The 14,139-nt window shown below is 40.4% G+C and overlaps 1 protein-coding gene across 7 annotated transcripts in view; it reads right to left on the reverse strand.

Moving 5' to 3' along the window:
- Positions 1-14,139, reverse strand: part of lyst (lysosomal trafficking regulator) — an 83,350-nt gene that overhangs the window by 10,586 nt on the left and 58,625 nt on the right. For 5 of the 7 annotated variants that reach the window (XM_035531776.2, XM_035531775.2, XM_081725122.1 and 2 more), the window contains 22 exons: positions 12,096-12,265; positions 11,675-11,905; positions 10,978-11,144; positions 10,731-10,883; positions 10,109-10,270; positions 9,416-9,607; positions 8,168-8,361; positions 7,782-7,991; positions 6,651-6,827; positions 6,345-6,421; positions 6,017-6,205; positions 5,214-5,359; positions 4,890-4,986; positions 4,667-4,728; positions 4,480-4,535; positions 4,238-4,393; positions 3,807-4,051; positions 2,694-2,760; positions 2,378-2,534; positions 1,850-1,990; positions 1,400-1,617; positions 351-581 (listed from right to left, as the gene is read on the reverse strand). In XM_035531776.2, coding sequence (XP_035387669.2) covers positions 351-581; positions 1,400-1,617; positions 1,850-1,990; positions 2,378-2,534; positions 2,694-2,760; positions 3,807-4,051; positions 4,238-4,393; positions 4,480-4,535; positions 4,667-4,728; positions 4,890-4,986; positions 5,214-5,359; positions 6,017-6,205; positions 6,345-6,421; positions 6,651-6,827; positions 7,782-7,991; positions 8,168-8,361; positions 9,416-9,607; positions 10,109-10,270; positions 10,731-10,883; positions 10,978-11,144; positions 11,675-11,905; positions 12,096-12,265 — 3,498 coding nt within the window. The remainder of the gene's footprint in view (positions 1-350; positions 582-1,399; positions 1,618-1,849; positions 1,991-2,377; positions 2,535-2,693; positions 2,761-3,806; positions 4,052-4,237; positions 4,394-4,479; positions 4,536-4,666; positions 4,729-4,889; positions 4,987-5,213; positions 5,360-6,016; positions 6,206-6,344; positions 6,422-6,650; positions 6,828-7,781; positions 7,992-8,167; positions 8,362-9,415; positions 9,608-10,108; positions 10,271-10,730; positions 10,884-10,977; positions 11,145-11,674; positions 11,906-12,095; positions 12,266-14,139) is intronic. The other 2 variants (XM_027010593.3, XM_035531779.2) reach the window with 1 other exon arrangement.

Genomic DNA, 14,139 nt, shown 5'->3' on the forward strand with positions numbered 1-14,139 from the left:
TGTGACAGCACATACGTCACAGGAAATCACTGGGAGCAAGCTACCTTCTATCTATTGATCACTGCCTAAAAGCACTTCGGCTATACTTTGGCACCCAAACCACCCTGGCCGCACTCTGGCTACAAACAGAAATCTTGAATTATTTATTCAAAGCATTGGACTGATCCTGTTTCTAGTGTAGAGGTGCACACCATCTCCTGCTCTTGGAAGATGCTTAACAAACAAAATATTAAAATATATACTCATCTTCTAGATAACATCTTAATTTGTTGATTTTGTTTTTAAGCCTAAGAATTTGTATGTTGAACTTATACGCTTATACTATGGGAGCAGTAGGGGTATGGTCTCACTGGGTAGGCAGTCTCTTTGGCCTGTTCACGGTTTTCTCTAAATGCAAGCTGCACCAGAAGGCCCATGGCTGCAGGCAGTTCTCCCTCAATCACAAGTCTGGGACCTGCCCGGCTGATGTGGGCGGTGCTGAACAGCTGCCTGGGTGTCTGGCCATATGTCTTGATCATTGTCTCTAGAGCACGCCGCTGCACCGGGTCTTCCACTGCAGACACATCCATGCCAAAATATGTCTAAAAGGACAAAACAGAAAGTGGAAAAAATGCACTGTTAGGAGTATGTTTAGGAGTTTAGGAGTGTTTTTCCCCACAGATGCAAGGGAGCTATAAATACAGAGAAAACAGCTTTTATCTCCACCTGCAGCAAATGTAGGTAACTGCAAGGTTCTGGCTATAAATTTTAGCCAGTTAGTTAGCCATGATTGGTTCAAGTGATAGCATAAAATAAAGCAATATGGTATTACATGAGGTAAACGTGACAAGCTGTGCATTGTTCAAATGTTTATGTGGAGATTTTTTATTCACATGTAATCCTATTGGTTGTACCATTTATTTTTAAATATTTTCGACAATTTAAAATGACTCAACTGGAGCCCTCATAACATCAATAATATCAAAATACCAATACCAAACATCAAATAAATGGCAGTGTCACAGGAGATGCTGCACAGGACATCGCTCATGTTATTTAAAAATGTTTTTTTTTGTTTTTTTTTTATGGCTCTAGTCTCCCATGGAGGTAGTAAAGTAGTAAAGGTTTGAATGATATGGTGATTTATTTTGTTCTAACTTTAGCAATTATGGACCACTTATCTAGCCACAACAGCAAAAATAAAAGTTATTATTATTACTTTTTCCTCCATAAAAATAATAGCCAAAGAGAGCAAATGGGTTGTTACTCGGGAAACTTTAGCCAAGCCTTGTGCACATCCTTGTTCTAAAAGCACTGTACATTTGTTCATTTCAAACAAAATTAAGACATATAAGAATAAAAAGTCAACCACACAACCTTCTATGAATCAAAACTGGATGTGGAGTCTGACAAAACCTACCGCTGGGTGAAAGACATTAATAGCCTGGATGGCAGCCTTGCCCTTCTGCTTGAGGCCGAATACCAGGTCTATCCAGTGGCAGAGTGTCTGTGACACTTGATCAGACTCCAGAGCCTGCCTGTGGATCAGAATGAAGAGCCGAGGGTCGTTCCTAGCCCATGGAGGCAGATTTACGTGGTTCACCCTCTCGCTGTTCTGACGAACACCAAAGTCAAAACCTAGCATGGGAAAAGATGTATGCCCAAGATCAGACAGTGGCTTCATTTTTTAAATTCATAAGTCACAGGGAAGATGTACTGAGGTGTTTTTCTATACTTTATGAACTTTATGATAAAAATTACATAACTGATTGGTGAATGGACTGAAAGATGAGACAGACATATTACTTATACACTATACAATACTTATAATAAAAAAGTAGTAAAGGAACCTAAAAGAAAGAAAGAGTACCTTCTCTGTTGACCAGGAACTCCGGCAGGTAGAAAAACTCTGGGATGAGCTCCTTAACATCAGTCATGGACTCATAGGAGGAGAGTCTCCATGTTGTGTTCATGGAGTGGAATGTCCGGTCGGGAATATCAAAGCTCTGGTCTGTGTATCAGAGAGAACTGGCATTTTTCATCATGCTTTGTAATACTGAACATAGATAAATATCACAGAGGGAGCATTAAGGTCCAAAGAGAGGAGGGGGGAGGAAAGAGGAAAGAGGAAAAATAATGTACAAAAGCTTCAAGCTGCTTTTTAAGCCTAATGCATGCTGCTCAAGACTTCACAACACCCCTTTCAGTTCAGAGTGGCCTTTTAAAGCACCGCATGCAGCCTTTTTGAAGTCTGTTCAGGAAATGCAGATGCTACTCTACATCCAGGACTGGATAATGTAGGATGTTAATTGCAATGTGCTGGGTGAGAATGGGTTTTCAATACAAAATGTGCAGATCCTCTTGGGTTGAGGATGTATACATTAGAGCCTGAAATTACCTTGGTAGGCCAGGAACATTTTGGTGAAGGGAGGCATCCTGACGAGGAAGTGAAGGACAGTACCACTGTTTGAGTAGTGGGAGCCATAGTGATAAGGCTGTACAGGTGGCATGGGGTCATCCTCATGGACACCCTTCCTATACTCCTCTTCCAAATACTGCAAAAGCAGGTTAATTGGGACAGACACACACATGCACACACACATGGTTGCAATCAATAACAAACATTTTTTTCTATGCATTATAAACAGCTAATGAACAATTCATGAGTTCAGGGATTGACTATTAACGGAATTTAAAAACAGCTAAAGAAGTACCTTGTAGTTGTCCACATATCGGTCTTCCTTCTCCTTAGATTGTACTGCGATGGGTTTGCTCAGGTTTCTACCACAATAGAAATAAATGTAGGTATTATAGCTATAGCAAAATGTCACTTTCACTAAACAAAGTGGCACTTCCAGACTTCTCAGTACCAGTGTATATTGCACCATTATACAATCCACCGGTGAAGTCATTGTAGAAAAAAGAAAAAGTTCTAAAAGTTAAAGGGATTGACACTGGATACAGGATTTAAAATGGCCATTATAATCTTATAAGATCTTTATGATTCTGTGGTTTTTCACTGTAAAATGAAAATAAATTGTTTGCTAGCCTGCAATATTTCATATACTAATCAATTAGCCTCTTAGCAACATACTTACCAATTAACCTTGTAGGAATTGTGACATATAGGTAATAATAGTGGAGTGTAGCCTACAATGCCCTCAGGTCCCTGTGCAGTCAAGCATGAATGCAAGTATTTGCAGAGCTGACGCATGGCCTAGCTTAACCTAAATACAGTTTACACGCTACGTTATTAAATGCAAATTTAATGCGGTTCTGTTAAATGACTTGCAAGCTAAAAAGTTGCTAACCTGACATTGTTATTGTCTGCCAAACAAATAACTAATCTTTGGCATTTTATACGTTTTTGTTTAAAAATTTATTGAGTACCAGAAGTCACTGAGAATTATGCAAACAGTGAGTTAGAAAAGCAAACCATAGGCTATAGCACAAGTTTAATGCAACAGCAAGGCAAAAATATGTTGTGTTATTTGTAAAATATGATTAGGATTGTATTGTATTATTCAACCTGTAACACTTAAATAAATATTTTGGGATTAGATTTAACCAATTAATAAAATAACCCAACTGATTAAATATAAAATTATGAATTATTTTATTGTGTCAACTTACTATAGGAAAATATCAAGTATGTGTGGTTTAAACAAAATGGCAAATGACTTTTACTCATCTGATGTTTCATTTAAAACTTTTATTTTAAATTAGTATTAGCTCATTAAAATACTAATATGGTGTATCTAAAATGACCATCATTGTATGTGCTTAGCATTAATGTATTTGGTGTATAATGTGAATTAAAACTTTACCTGTAGACAGTGGGGTCCTGCAGGTCCAGGGTCTCACTGACATAGTCCCTCAGGATGAAGGGGAAGACTGGGTATTGCATCAAGTCATTGAAAGAGCGCCCTGCGTGCTTGTTGAGATGGGTGAGATACTCAAAGTTGGTGATCTGGCTGGAGCCCCACAAGTGAGTGAGAGCACTGATGTTGTCATACTCCAGCAGGTTGGGTAGCTCAGATGTAAGGATGTTGTGGTAGACATCATCACGAAACTAAGAGAAGGACAAGGGGAATTTGACCCCCAAAAAACCCAATAACATTGTGATGTACAGTAGTATACTAATATTCACTAATTGTCTTTTATTTCAAGGGGAAATTACCATTTGCACAAAACCTGATAAACAACTTGCATACTAGATGGTAAATCAGAGGAATTAGCTAAAGAATAGTTGGGTTACCTTGGAAGTATCAAAGGCCAGAAGCAGAGTTCGGCCATTGGTGAGAAAGATCTCCACAGCGTTGTCTCGGAGTTGCCACCAACGCTTGTGCACCTCCTTTATCTCCTCATAGGTCCAGCAGAAGGAAGCAGGCTCCGTCTCTCCATGAGGACTTTGCTGGGGAAAACAAGCAAACAAACAAAAACCTTTATAGTCATTCATATGTAGACACAAATATTTTGAGAATTTACTATTGTGCTAACCTGGTTATCGCTGGCATCAGCTGCATTGTCCTCCACAAAGTACATTCCTGACTTCCCTGCAGGCACACACAACGCAGCCGAGCTTTTCAGAGATCACCACAGACCATTTCATGTTCACTTAATACAACACCACTGTCACAGAATCTTTTATAAAACTAATAAACTTTCAAAATATTCTGAGTTTTACCTAGGAGCAATTCTCCAATGGTTTCTCTAGAAGGCGCTACACTTATACACTTCCGTGTAAATCTACAGAAAAAGAGAAAACACCAGGTCTGAAGGCTGTCTGTCCAGTTCTAAAGAATGTTTCATACTCATTCAAGACAGCAGTTCAGTTTTGTCATTATTGCCAAAACCGCAGACACCTTAGGAATACTGTTGGCTCTCGGTGAGTGCAGAGGTCTAGGTACCTGATGGGCTCACTAGTGGCTTTATCCTTTACTGTGGAAGAAAATGATGAGTGGGTCTTGTCTTCAAATAGGAAGGTCAGTGGGGCCTTGACAGTGTCTGTTCAGGGAGCAAGGTCAACTTAGAAAAACCAAGCAGCTAAGTAAAGCTGGTCAAAACACATGGTTGTAACAGAATCAGAATTTTTTTTTTATTTGCCAAGTAAAATATCAGTGAAAGAATTTTCCTTGGCAGTAGCTCATATTAATATAGACTAAATTTTAATTGTGATATTACTAGTTACAGGCAGTCTGAACTGTGATAGTAGTCAATGGAGAGCAGCGCACCCTCTGGTTTACGGCGGTCCTTGAGGAGATACTTATTGGGAATGGTGAGGTAACAGCGCTGTAGGCGCCGGCGCTCTCGGTTTGGCCCCTCTGTGGGGTCCAGCTGCCACGAAGTGGGATAGGACAACTGGTCATACCACACCGCACTGAGCAAATACACACATGCGCGCGCGCGCGCACACACACACACACACACACACACACACACACACACACACACACACACACACACACACACACACACAATCATTAATCATTTTAATGCATTAATATAGCTTATGAGCCAAAAAACCTACTGCGCATGTGATTCAAATGCACAAATACAGCCATTGTCTACAGAGATGTCTGACGAGAATATGGCTATTGGCAGATTCTGCGCCCCAGGCCATTTAAATCATGACAAGCACAGACCAAGAAAAGGACAAAATGGTGCATTGGTTTAATACAGTGAGAATGAAAAATTTAACATATGTGTATGTGAACTTTGCATTGTTCTCTACATCTCTTAATTACACCAATTTTCCCAACTAAAGATGAAAAACAGAAAAGCTGATGAAGTTGCATGACATTCTTCATAGTTTGGTGTAATAGGGTTCTGACTGATGTAAACAAAAATACAACAGACAACAGATTTCCGAAGGAAGCTTCAGGAGGGTGCACTCTATGGATATTTAATTTTGATTCTTTAAAGATGGATGGTTCCAGAGTTGTAACACTAGGTAGCTTCCCCAGACACTGAAACAGAGTTCATATAAACAAATGTAAATAGAAGTGCATAAAGAGAGCGATATAGAGATCCCAACCGGTCATGGGTGAGTTGTTGCACTAGCTCTTGCCAGTGACGGCTCGCACTCAGGTCAGTCTTGTAGAGGCCTCGGATGTGCTGAATGACCTTCTTCCTCTCCGTGCCTTGTCTCAGAGACACGTTCTGAGTTATGTCTGCTGCAATCTTGGAGATGTCCTTGGACTTACTATCCAGTCTCTGCATTAGCCTGAGAATGGGGCATGTGTTTAAATATGGACGGTAAACAACTATAAACAACAATATTTTGGTGTGGTGTGCTTGTATTAGAGCATGCTTTAATGCATCTACCTACACATGCTTCTCATCAACCTTGAATAGAAACTCACATTTTTTGGGCATTAGCCAGTTTCCTCTCCCATGCACCTTTGCTTGTTCTTCCCTCTGACTCATATTTGAGTTGCTCCTTTAAAGAACAAACATTACAAATGTTTATAACTCGCAAAGAAAGGTGAAGATCAAGAAAGACAACATGCTGCGAGACATATTGAGAACATTACGCATGAATCTGTATGAACACCGGATAGCCAAGGCCTATACTTCACACAAGCACTTTGGCAATATACTGTGTCCCATGTGAAATATTGGATGTAATGCAACAGCTTAATGATACTGAAACTAGAAAAGTGACTCACCTCCTTAATTGCCTTGAGGAGGTCTGGTTTGGGTGGGGCATTGGGAGGGATGCAGCGATGGCCACACAGCTTCAGTGAGGTCATAAAAGTGTTGGCAGCAACCTGCTCTTCCTTACTGAGGCTGTCTTTGTGGTCATGAAGCATCTCGTACAGGTAGATAGCCAGCTTGGGTCCATGCTAATAAACAATTAAATTCAAATTACCACCAACTATATAACTCTATTAGAAACATTTATTTAATTGAGGGATCTTCCATGGCAGGTATAGAGTTAGAGATTATTTTTTGTTGCCATGTACAATATGATTTAGTCATCTACCATTTCTAATCAATAGTTACTAGTGGCCCTGTGATCAGAAACTGACCAGTTAGTTACACTGAGAATGACAACAGATGGGCTATAGTTAGTACTCTTATAAAATATACACAAGACAGGTGCACATAATAAAGTGATGATATGATTTTTATAGATGTACATAGGCTTTACCCTTAACCCAACTCGTCAGTTGAGAGCTTCTGACCACAGGAATTCTGACCACTGCTGACTGAATATCATTTGGGTGCTTTATACTGACCACAATGGGCTAGAGGATGGCTATCAAACTGTGCATGTCAACAGATTGTCTCTAGACTTACTGTACACCTAGGTTTTTCCTGTTAAAGTGGTCAGCGATTGTGCAACTGAGTGGCTACCATACATTTCTTTCCTCCTTTGAGTGTTCATATATTAGGTGGGTGAGGTGATGTGAGGTGACAAGGACAGAGAATCAGAGGGGGACAAACAGAGGAAGGAAAGGGGAAAAAAAAGCAGGCATGAGAGAGCCTCTTGCTGCTATGGAAACTGCAGGGGCTGGTGAAGATCATGAAACATCTATGTGGGTTATTTACTGTATGTCAGGCAGAACTCAAGCAACTGCTAATTAATGCATGCACATCTGAATGAAAGCAAACAGCTCTCTGATTCACAGCTCTAATAAATGTCAGCAAAAATAAGTAAAAAATAATAATAATAAGTCATGCTTATTTCTTTCTGCATAGAGATGATGTCAATGAAGCCAAACATGACTTCAGCAAGAAACGACACAAACTCTTTTAAATAAGATGACAGAGTTCTGTGACCCCTGATGGCTCACCTCCAGGCCAGGACTGAGGCTCTCTCTCAGGATGTCTGGATGGTTTTGCTCATGGACAAACTCTAGTGCCTCCTTCCTACCCTGCAGAGGGAGTGAAGGACTGAGGGTGTGGACCAGCAGCCGGCCGATCTGGACCTTGAACGTGTCACGACAAGACCAGAGAATACGGGCCCACTGCTGTCGTGGAGCTCCACCACGACCAGTATTGCCCTGAGAGAGGAACAGTCAATACAAATAGCTGAGTTAGCCCAATACAATATATAGAATTCATTTAGAGGGATTCATTCACTCTTTAAATATAACATTTAAACTATATAATATTTTTTAAAAATTCTATTATATATATAAATATATACCATTATTATAATGTCATGCGTGCCACTAACCAGGCTGATCTTTATGCCTTCTATCATGAGTTTAAGGAGGTCCTTTTGGAAGCACTTCATGTTCGCCAGAGGGAAAGAAGCAGGAAGATTGAAGCTATTCTCCTCTGATACCTGCTCACCAGGTAACGGTGTAGGCAACGTGCTCTCAGGAGTCTCCGGAAAGTTTAAGAGGTCGAAGAAATCTTTGTTGTTGTCTACAGAATAAAGCAGCATACATAATAAAAGCTTTAAACCAGTCAAATCTACTGACTGACAAGCAGCAGAGAATGGACTACACAATGAATGCATACAGAGTACTTCTCATTAGCTTTCCTTTCTAGAGCTCTCAATCATCAATGTTAAGTTCTGATATTTTAAAGAACCAGTGCAATTAAGTTAAATTACAGGTGTACTTTTTCACAAAAAAAAATTGATTATAAACAGTATCAAATTTGTGTATTTTAATTTGCTTTGTTTGGAACACTGCTGGTTGTTTTTAAATTAAACCTATGTATTCATAAAACATTTGGGGTAAAATAGCTTCTGAGTGAGCCACTACTATTCCTTTAATTTTCTTTGTAAGCCATGTGTGAGATCTTGTGACCCCCCGACCAATTATCCCTGGAACATTCTTTTGTATAGATGCAAAGGCCTTTTCATACCAATTCCAAAAACTATGTAAAAATTGATTTTTTAAACTTTATAAACATATTCAGATGTTATTCTAACTGACCTTGCAATAAAGTTAATTTCCGACACTGAAAGAAAATAGGCATTTTCAACCAGCAGCAGTTACAAGAAGCATATAAATATGTCAGCAAGAAGACAAACTAAAAGACATGCATGACATTGATCTAGCCATTTGTAAGGCAAGGCATGAAGAGGGTGAATTTTAACTGGTCAATAACAAGATTAAACTGCATGAAGTGCTCAAAATCAGAATCAAAACAGCATTTAGCTGTATGCTTATTTTATGAAATGCATTTAATTTTATTTGCTTGATCAAATAGCTCGAATGTTACAATAGCCAATACTTGGAAGAGTTATAAAGACTGAACTGCAAGCAGATTAAAAGTGTCCTCTATTGCTTGGATTTAAGTTAGTGTGTGCTGTTTATCCAAAAAAAAAAAAAAAGAAAAAAAGATTTTTGTTCAAAAAATTGATTTGGTCAGAATGTATGCTTTGCAGCAGGTGTGAAAGCATTCTTAAAAAAAAAAAAAAAAAAAAGCTGAGGTAATAAAAACTTTTTGCACATATATCAAGAATTACCATAGTATATGACTCTGTTGACGGCCAGCACCACCAGTCTCTGCAGCCTCTGGATGAACTCAGTCTCACTGGCTCTGATGGGATTCTCCTGGCTCATGCGCCGCTGCATCATTTGGGTAAGCTCATCGCTGGCCACAGAGCGCATCCGTGTTAGCAAGGAGTCAGACTGTGCTAAGGAGAACCTCCGAAGGCCTGGCACAAAGACACAGATGCACTCATGCATATACACACAGAAGAGATACAAACACACACACATCCATACATAAAAGAGATGCAAGCACCACATAAAGATGAATACAAGAAGTTGTGACAGTTAAAACTATAAGAAGGACAAGAATTCAGATTTCAATTTTTCAGACAGGCAGTGGAATATTTGGGAAATCTGCAGTTATGTACACATTTTCCAGTGCCTGTATTTTTCTGAAACCCAAACATACACATTCCACAACACCATGGCCCTTGGCAGGCATTTCTCTGGCCCCAGGCCCTCAATCAAACATGCAGTAGTTCCAGGTTAGGTACCAAAGCTCAGTAAGCACACACTGATGCACCAGTAATCACTTCATATACTGGGCAAAGTAAGAGCAATCATGCAGTTAAGTAGTAGGGTCAGTCAGAGTACTGCACACGGAGCTAATAACGTGAGAGAAGATGTCGGTGTCCATTTAGGGCAAACATGGGCTAAAGGGCTACCTGGGTTGAAGAAGAAAACAAAGGAAGAGAATCCGGTGGGGGAAGGGAGGGATGTGTCCAAGGACAGGAAGTTGAATGCAGGGGGCAAGGGAATCTGGCCATAGGAGCAGTAGTGTTGCCGGGGGATACGGGGGATTATGGAGTCTTTCAGGTCCACTGAGCCTTGGGGGCAGGTATAGTTTAAAACAAAAACAAACAAACAAAAAACACAAAAAGCCTTGAGCATCCACAAGTAATTGATACCACATCATATATCAGTGGGTCCATCCCTTGTCCATGAGAACTTCTTCAAGCCTGCATTTTTATTTTATACTAACTCCACACACACCTGATGCAGGTATTCAGCATTTCAAAATATGCAGTGGAGCAAAAGTAAACACTTGCAAGACTCAGGACGTTTTTTAAACCAGGTTCAAATGTATTAGGTGTTAGAATAGGAGGAAAATGTCCACTGGTTGGAGGACTACACTGGGAACCTGTGGTTTTTCAGCTCCAGCTGGAAGCCCCTTAGGTGTCATGAACAAATTAAACGCATACAATGAGATGGGATTCAGCCTTTCAATATAGAAGAAACAGGGCTAACTGGCTAAGTCTGATCCATGCTGAGACAGGTAGTACTCACCTGGAATGCTTTTGCGCTTCTGATGGAGAGTGTGATGCAGAGGGCCAGGGACATGGGAGGAGGTGCTTCCCTTCTGAGGGTCCTGATGGGCTGTTGTCTTAATGAAGTCAATGGCTGATTGGAGAATGCGGAACTGCAGAGCCATGGCCATTTCTAATTGGCAGAAGAGGGGCACAACCTTGCAGATCTATTTTTGCACATACGAGCATATATGTTCAACAATGAGGTGTAGAGACAGCTATCTTACCCTGCGTGCGGGGGATTTTGCTGCTCTGCATAAAGCCCAGCAAGGTGATTAGATCCTCAATGATGCGGAGGTATTGGGAGCCGGAGGAGCTGCAGGCATGGATGGTCACCGCAACCAACAGCTGCTGAATATCACACACTAGAAGCTTGTAATCATTCAGAGGAATCCTGTAGGAACAAGTAAACATTTTTCACTTTAAACATTCCCTTTTTTTGCATGACTTTGATTGGAAAATATGTGGTTAAAGTCAAGAAGTCAAGTTTCTATTTCATACCACAAGCTAAGGAGCTAAATATGTGTGTCTATTTTTATCATCAAGCTCAGCAACCTTCAGACTAATGTAACCAAAAGTGATGTTCTCAAGATGAGAGATACACTTTCACTTAATGGTGAACATTGGTTTTGGGTTTTATAAACCTTTGCAGACCACAAGCACTACAGTTTTTGAAGTATGAATATCTAGGCTGTTCTGGGCCTCTGTTAGCTGGTAATAATTTCACAAGTAATAAATTTTTTCCCAAGGTATGAAGGCATATTGTGTAGAAAGCTTAATTTAGCTTAATTTTACATTTCACTATAATGAGTCAGGTTACTCAATAGCTCTCAGAAAAAGTGTATTCGTCACCTGTGACTTTTTAAATCTCGACAAAGCAAAAAGGTTTCAAGACTTTGGACACAGTCCACTGCAGGCATTTACCCGCTCTCCAAGCCATTAAGGGTGGACACTGTGTTGATGAGCACATAGAGTAGGCCATGGTCCAGCAGGATGTCAGCCAGTTTGGGGCAGGCGTTCAGAAGCTGCAGCAGTACACACAGCGTGTTGTGGACCAATGAATTCTCATACAGCGAGTTCTCTAGCAAGCCAAGTATAGGCACAACGGAGCGCTTCCTGAACGGAGAGATGCTGTCCATGTCCTCCAGGTCAAGACTGGAAAATGGGGTGGGTTAGGGTTAGAAAGAAAGGCTGCACTCAAAAATTAGAAGTGCGTTACAAAACACAAAACATAAATATGGCAGAGAGTTTTGAATGTTGACAATCTTTAGATCTAAGCATGGTCAATATGAGCACATTAAGATGTCAATAATATGAGACTGAACCCAAGACTATGGGTACTCACTCCTCCTCTAGGCTAACAGGCCGTCCAAACAACATCTCAAGGAAGCACTCCAGCACACCCTGAGTACCCTGGTGCAGGTACAGCTGATTGGCCAGCAGAGAAAAGCCATGGTTCCTTAGAAACTTCTCCTTCTGTTCCTTCTGGGCTCGACTAAAGTATGCATCCAGTAGCTGTGGGCATATGCACGTTAGTTCATTTTCAGGGTGTAAGGATGTGAGGAAAAAAAAACAGCTTTACCTTTATAATAGACACATTACATTACATTTACATTAACATGGTGATCGGTTCATGAATTTCATTTGGCCACATGAAAAGCCAGGTGTCTGGACACATTCTGATCAATGTAGCAAAGACAGATTACACCTTATTCCACTGATTTAAAAAATTGGTTTTCTAAGATTTAGTTGTCTCACCTTGTGTCCACAACAACAACCACCACAACAACCATAAAACTCAGCACTAGCTCAGGGCTCATCACCCCTGCCTGACCACTTGACTTTCTGCTCCCTTCTACCAGAACATCTTGGGTGTCGTAAATCCACAGAATGTAATGTAGGAACCTTCTACCAGCCTGTTATATTGCTTGAACTGACTCTAAATTCAGACTTTAAATTACCATCAGGACAATCAACATATTCCATGAACATCCCAAGGACAAAAGGCACTTCCACATGAACTTATTTGCAAGAGCTTATCTATATGTATAATCAATATATTTGTCTTTCCAAGGGTTCATATGGCAAGGAGAAATGTTGATATATAATTTGGGGGGAAAAAATAAGAGACCACTCCAATTTTCTCTTAAATCAGCATCTCCACATATACGGCAGCCATTCCATTCAAGTGTTTGTTGAATTCCTTCACAGATACACCTCATTCTACTTAATGAGATGCTGAATAGGTGATCACCTTAACAAAATCCTATTCTAACGAGCAACAGTATAAAAACCACTGCTGCTGTCATCACTATTCTCTTGTTATAGAACCAGCTGGATGGGAAAAGTGGTGCTAAGACTACCCAAAAAGTAAGTGTAGTCAAAATACAGCTATAGACAATGCCAAAAGAGTTGAAAAGAAAGGTTATTAATGAGGAAAAGAAGGGTTCAATTGTAGCTTTACTGGCAGAGGGATACAGTGAGCTTCAGGTTGCTTCCATCTTGAAAATGTCAAAAACTGTGTTTCATAACAATAAGGTCAAGCAGCAAACACATGGGAGAAAAAAAAACTACAGACTGGCAGAGGTCAAAAACGACTGACCGTGATGATCGCCACCTCATTCGAATGTCACTTAAGAACCGTAAAATGACGTCAAGTGACCTACAAAAAGAATGGCATGCTGTGGTGAATTGCACAACGAGGATGGTTCGAAACAGGCTTCTGGAGGCAGGGCTGAAGTCATGCAAAGCTAGAAAAAAACCCTTCATCAATGAGAAGCAAAGAAGAGTCAGGATCAGTGATTGTGTGTGCTTTGGTTTGGATTATCGTTGGATTATCACTGGATTATCATATGGCTGGTTAAAGTAGGCTCTGAGTTCACTTACTTTGCCTTAGATTCTATGAAATTCAAGGCTTGTTATCTAAACATAGTTGTTAGTTGCTTGTTGGCTGTAATTACTCATTGTCGGTGTAGTTTCGCCCTGGCCTTAGGTGTGAATTGAGGGGCGGGCTCAGCACTTATTGAATTGAGTTAAATTAGGACGACGTAATCAACATCTGGAGAAGCTTTGGTAGTGCTCTCAATCAGTTCATCTACATCTCACCTACAGGACTTCACAAACTCAGCTAAGTATCTTCTCATATTATCTCAATCTTTTATCTCATACATCCCCAAATCAACCATCTGAAATGTGTTTCAAAATTCCTGTCCACATATCCCACAGATCTCCTCGACGCCATCATAGACCTCGCAATCTCAGCAACCTCACTTACTCACAATGCTCGGCACCATCACATATCGTGGTGGCAGGAGGGCTCTGGAACTGCCAATCTGCTGTCCAGAAGGCTGACTTCATCTCAGCATTAGCATCCCTCCACTTCCTGGTTC

The sequence above is a fragment of the Electrophorus electricus genome, chromosome 12 (genome assembly GCF_041902795.1).
Source record: "Electrophorus electricus isolate QZ-2024a chromosome 12, ASM4190279v1, whole genome shotgun sequence".
Lineage (NCBI taxonomy): Eukaryota > Metazoa > Chordata > Actinopteri > Gymnotiformes > Gymnotidae > Electrophorus > Electrophorus electricus.